Source organism: Echinococcus granulosus (assembly GCF_000524195.1).
Source record: "Echinococcus granulosus chromosome Unknown EG_S00259, whole genome shotgun sequence".
In the NCBI taxonomy this organism is placed as follows: Eukaryota; Metazoa; Platyhelminthes; class Cestoda; order Cyclophyllidea; family Taeniidae; genus Echinococcus; species Echinococcus granulosus.
Genome location: NW_020170639.1, coordinates 44,381 through 50,380, shown reverse-complemented (window position 1 = coordinate 50,380; position 6,000 = coordinate 44,381). Strand labels below are relative to the sequence as shown.

Below are 6,000 nucleotides of genomic sequence, written 5' to 3'. Positions count from 1 at the left end.
CTGGTATTAGTTCAAGTCCTGGGGAATAGAAACTATTCCACACAAACACACTCATAAGCTTTCCCATTTTAATGCTCCATGAGGTGCATATTTAAACACAATCGTAACACATTTTCTTAAAGTTTTGGGCTACCTACTCTTTCATAAATAAAGTATAATGAAAGCATCTAGACATCAATTTGTTCGGGATATTTCATAATATAAGTAATCAAGCAAACGATCTATTTAGATACATTCAAATTTACTTGACATGAAACGCCTTCATACACAGTTCGATCGGTCAAGCTTCATAAGCTTTCGTAGTTGGTAATATACTACAAAAGCTACTTTAAGGCTCGAAGTACAATTTAATTTTTTTTTCACTAAATACAGGAGAAAAATCGGAATTTTTTGATTTTTCTTCTGGTTTAAACGTCAATTTTGGCAGCCTTAATCATTACCTTAATTAGGTTGCAACTAGTAAGCGGATCGGTCACCTAATCTGACACTCCATGTAAATATAATCTTTAAAATAGCAACCATCAAGATAGAGGACAAAGGTTAATGGAGGCATGGCCAAAGGACTACTCCGTGGTATGACCTAGAATACAAAATTTAAAAATGAAGAAATTTCTGTTGAATAATATCTATTTATTTTCACATTTTATCCGCTTTTGGATAATGAATTGGAACATTTGATGTGTTGAGACGGAAGATACAGCTTTACGACTGATATGAGTCTAATCTACAAGCTTAACATGTAGCATCGCCGTAGTTATAAAACGATTTAATGCATTGCAAAATAAATATCAGTACAGCATAATGCAAGCAAAAAATAGCATAAAATGCTTGAAACTGAGTACATTTATTCGTCAGGCGTAGAGAAGAAATCGGAAACAAGGGATGTGCTGACAGGACTCATTTCCTACCAGGTGAATTTTTTCCTGGCGATATTTGAAACTGGAAGACCGGAGTAGGTGGGACCGAGGGCTGCATTTGTGGTGCACCAATCTGCGAGCCCTGGTACGGCCAGCTCATCATTCCGTTTTGGTAGGGATATATAGGCGGCTGCATTTGATGCGCGTGGATCATGCCCGGTTGAGTCATCGGCGCTGGTGGTACACCGTACGGTGGCAACATACTGCTGGGTATCGGCGGCATCATCGAATTGGGCATCATTCCACTTTGCATTGGGTATACTCCGTTCATGGGCGCGCCTCCGTAGCCTGGCTGAAGATTTAAGGCAATTTGCTCAGACAGTTATATATCATCTATTACTGGTTCCACACATTTATCAAATTATGAACTGGAGTAAGTCCAAAACATCGTTTCAATGGGTCGAAAGCTTCCCATTTATCTAGTTTGACAAAAAGTACCCAGTACAACACTATAAACTCAGGTAAATGGGGTTATGGAAAATAAAGCCTTCTGCTGGCTAAAAAATTACTGACTCCTGGAGTTAAATAAAACTTATATTTATAGGGAAGGTTTTGCATTTAGTCAAAGAGGTATTATTACAAAGAAATAGTAATCCTGATGGAAATGGAAGTATTCAAAAACTGGGTCATGTGTATCATGAAGGAGCAGAAAACCCATCCAAATGATTGCATTTAGAATATTCGTGCATTGTTTTCGACCACAACCAATGCATACGAAAATTTAATAATAGCTAAGTAAAAAGGTAGACCCCCTTGAGAAGAAAACGAGTCCATAATTCTGCCTTAAAACGACAGTTTATTCGATGCAGTTAACCCTATAAAAGCCAACAAAATATTAAATAACACTGTATTAAAATAAGAAACAGCAAAATACTTAGTAAAATTAATCATCAAAAGACAAACCAAACACCTAATTACAAAACCCATTTGAAGTATCGTAATTATAGCAAATCCACCTGCCAATTTTCCGAAAAAAAACTTGCCTGATACACAGAAAACATCCTCGCATCCGGTCTTTTGTCGTAATACCTGTCCTAAACAAAAGTTCATGGAGTAAAGATGAACTTACTACATGCCTAGACCGGGATCGCCTGTAACCGCGACTAAGAAGACATAATTAGGAACATTTGCGCTTACCTGTGATCGCTACTGGACGAGCTGCTACTGCTGCTTCCGCTACTGCTGTTTGTGCTAACGCTACGTCGCCCACCCCCGCGTTGGCTCTTCCTCGTCTTCCCCATAATTACTGCTTATCGGGTCTTGAAGGTCAAATGGCATGTTATAGATATTTGTAGGTTAAAAGAAACACTAAGAATAAAGGTAATACAAAAATTTATCCATTATAAATGCATCGAAGAAGAAAGAGGTGACAATCAAGTGACGTATTAACCGCAACGTAATCCAATCTGCAAGTGCAAGCATTTTTAAAAGGGGTTTTATGCAATTGCTTAAAAACACATTTTTCTTTCATCATGTTATGGAAACCAAAAGTTACCAAGTTAATACATTTTGCAGTTTGAATTTGACTCAGAAAAGTTATTCCCAAGTTACAGGCCATCAGGACAAGCAATTAACATAATTTCCCAAGGTAAATCCGGAAGAAACCTACATTCGCGGGGTAAATTTTACGCAATTACTGCCTCTACATGTAACTTCTAATATTATTGACTTTTCTTTTTGACTTCGATATTACAGGGCACTTGGGGCTTCGCCATTGATCTCCAGAACGTTACAGTGGGCTCTCAGCCCTTCTGTTCGTCGGCGACACCCTGTCCTAGTCTTATGACTTTTTTACGTCTACGGGATAGACTTTGAACGCTTCACTATATTCACCTTACTAGCGTGTGCGTTTGCACAGGTGATAATTTTAAAAATCCAGGCAATCTGAGGGGTCTCACGTCGGCTACCCATCCTGGTCCATAATGACCTCTAAATCGCTATTTGGATAATTTGCTGTTGCAACATAATCTCCACTTATAGCGCATTTAAAAGTATCGTAAGTAAGATATACTTCAGTAACAAGAGCTAACAGATGATTTTGAGAATTCGGCTTTATGTATTTTTGGCTAACGACAGTTTGTAGATTGCTTTTAATTTTTCTCTTAAATTGGCCTAAAATTAGTTTTCCAAAAGATTATTTAGTTACGAGCAATGTCACATTTAAGGTTAGTTACTGCACAGAATCAAATGTGTAGCCCTAAATTATCTCAAATTGTTTTAATCAACCTCATGCACATGCTCGTGCTACAAATTAGGCCCTGTGGCGGTGTAGTTGCTACTCTTTGCGGCATAGTACCTTATTAATTCTACTTGCCCACGTCTTACATCCCTTTTGCACCTGCTCTTCCATTGTGCTAACTGCTCTTCAGGTAGGTATCTGCGCCATGTGCACTCTTACCACCTTTGTATTCGTATAATGTACTTGTTTTTCCAATATCCCATTAACCGTTTAAGGATTTGGTCTCGTTTTTTAGTTTGAACTCCTGAAAAACATGAATCCAATTACGCAAACAAAGAATCAAAACGCCATGAACGAACGTGAACTTCATTTCGGATACACAGGCACAGAAAGCAGTTGGCACCGACAATACAGGGACTCTGCCTGGATTTTCGTTGGTGGTTTGAGCTACGACTTGACAGAAGGCGATGTAATTTGTGTGTTCTCACAGTACGGCGAAGTCGCCAATATAAACCTCGTGCGAGACAGAGACAGTGGGCGTTCCAGGGGATTCGCCTTCGTCTGCTATGAAAACCAGAAGAGCACCGTTCTTGCTACAGACAATCTTAACGGCATAAAGCTTGCGGGTCGCACAATTCGTGTTGATCATGTGGAGAAGTATAAAGTGCCTACTACCGGTGTGGCGAAAGTTGGACGTCAAGACGCCGACCAGGTCCCTCTAGAGGCTGATGCTAGTGAATTCCCCTCAGTAACTGACTACGTCCGCGAGCATGGTTGCGGACCTGAGGCGATGCGAAGGATTCTAGAGCTCCAAAAGGTTAACAAGACCTCCCAAGAATCCCCGTGGTCTACTGGATATCACATGAATCGATCACCCTCTCCACCACGTGGGTCTCATCGTCTCGCGTCACAAAACTGTTCCCCCTATCATAGAAGGTCTCCTTCTGTGTCGCCTCCACGTCGCACGGAAAGGCACTCCACTCGTGGGCATCCTTCATCTCACCGGAGATTTGGTCGTTCTCCAGAGGCAACCGATGCCTCCACGAGACGCAGATTGGGAGCATACTCTAGGAATGTGTCCATACCCAGACAAGGAAACAGACTTACTTCCAGCTACGTCTCCTCACATCATTCCAGGCACCGCGAGCGCTCTCGAAGCTCCCCTTATCGAAGAAAATTGGAACTGTAAGAACTTCTCAAAAGCCCCATATAAATTATGCATTTCCCAGCACTTTTTGTGCTTTTCAATACTCACTCAAGGCGGTTTTGACGATTGCACGTGGTTTCTGTTTGTCTGGTAAAAACAATGATACCAAATTCATATACTTTTACACTGACATGAAACTGGTCAAAAGAATTCGTCACTGATCCCGATAGGTGGTCGAGCGGCAGCTCGGTATTCCCGATCCTCGAAAATCGGATAGACGATATCAGTAAGGTTTTTGATCTTGTTACAAGCAGTAGTGGTGGGAGTGGAGAAGACGAATTTGAGGCAGGCCTGCAGATGCGGTCTCATCTTGCTTAATAGGCCCTGAACCTCGTCCTGCACCGCTTTTCCCACGTAAGTGTACTTGATGTGATACAGCAAATCTGCTATCGTGTTCACGTGATAGAGAGGCACTCCCTTCGCCGCTAACGCCTCATCGACCTGCTGTACCGCCTTGTAGAGGCTTACTGTCAACTGTAAAAGCAAACGTGAGATAAATAGACGGAACCCGGTTCAACTTAATAAGCTCTGTCATTCATTCTTAGGATCAAATTAAATGGGTCTACTCACAGGGGAGCCAGGTCATTCTGAAAGGGCGACTGCCACTGACCAAACTCCTTAAAGGCACCTCATTCGAGTAAAACGAATCATGAACGTCCCGTACTTGTTCTGTTCGTCTATTGATCGCTTTAAATAATTGTTTTGAAGCTCAATATTCCAAGATTTTCACGAATCAATCGTGCTTCACATCAGGGAGACGCGCCATCGCCTTTTCAGACGCGTGTTTTGTTTTATGATTACTTCATGATCAATCCTTTGGAATAGTTGCTAGAAAACTTTAGAAAAGTACTTATACTGTTAGTACGAAACCGCTGGAGCGGTAGAGGCAACTCGGTTTTAACGAACGGAGTATTTGGTCAGGAGGTCAATATTACAAATGAGCCGAGTGGCGTGATGGAAGCCAATCTTGGTAATTAAACGGTGAGCTCTACTAGACCTCATATTTAATGACCTAATATAAGGTCCGTGTTTGTGTGATTACTTCCAAAGTGACATTCGTTTATCATAGTTCCACAGCCTTGTGCTATCCAAAACTGTTTTATTCGGACGCCTACAATAAATATAACCAGTCGTGCTTAAAACGCTCGGCTTGGATGTCACTGAAACAAAGACACTTTTGGGGAAGTTATGCATTTGTCTAATTTTTGTCAGAATTAAGAGCTCACAGAGGCAATGCTATTGAATCTAGTCCACCTATACTATTGGTCCAGTATTGTTATTTTAATGCTGAAAGAAAGTAGATAGGCGACTTCCGAACTTACGTCAACAATCGTTGATGTGTCGTTGCTCAGTGCTTTCATGGGTGGAGTAATCATTGAAAACGCCATTAACAACTTGGCCTCATTGTTAACATACTTCAGCACGAATTCTTCGAAGATTCTGCGAAGATGAGAAAAGTAAACTGCTTACAAGTGGACGCATGCATCGCATTGATCACTTGATATTCAATATCTTTAGGTATAGAATTGTTAGTCTTCGACATTATTTGTTACCTTTTGTCCTAATCCTTAATATGCGGAACTTTAATATCAACGAGGTATTGCTGCTACCTTTTCAGTGTTAATATGCAAAACATCCATAGTAGGATCCACAAAATTCTATTTTGCCGAAATATGAACAGTTGCTGTTACTACAGG

The 6,000-nt window shown here is 40.8% G+C and overlaps 2 protein-coding genes across 2 annotated transcripts; one reads left to right on the top strand and one right to left on the bottom strand. All coding sequences in view use genetic code 11, as the record gives it.

Moving 5' to 3' along the window:
• Positions 1–897: 897 nt before the first annotated feature.
• EGR_10730 (hypothetical protein) lies at positions 898–2,158 on the bottom strand (the record flags this gene model as incomplete). Its single annotated transcript, XM_024499979.1, has 4 exons — positions 898–1,205; positions 1,897–1,951; positions 1,987–2,020; positions 2,055–2,158. The coding sequence occupies 4 exons, from the start codon at positions 2,156–2,158 to the stop codon at positions 898–900; spliced, it is 501 nt and encodes a 166-aa protein (XP_024345613.1).
• Positions 2,159–3,409: 1,251 nt separating this feature from the next.
• On the top strand, positions 3,410–4,285 carry EGR_10729 (RNA-binding motif protein, X-linked; the record flags this gene model as incomplete). Its single annotated transcript, XM_024499978.1, has 1 exon — positions 3,410–4,285. The coding sequence occupies one exon, from the start codon at positions 3,410–3,412 to the stop codon at positions 4,283–4,285; it is 876 nt and encodes a 291-aa protein (XP_024345612.1).
• Between the last annotated feature and the right edge of the window lie 1,715 nt (positions 4,286–6,000).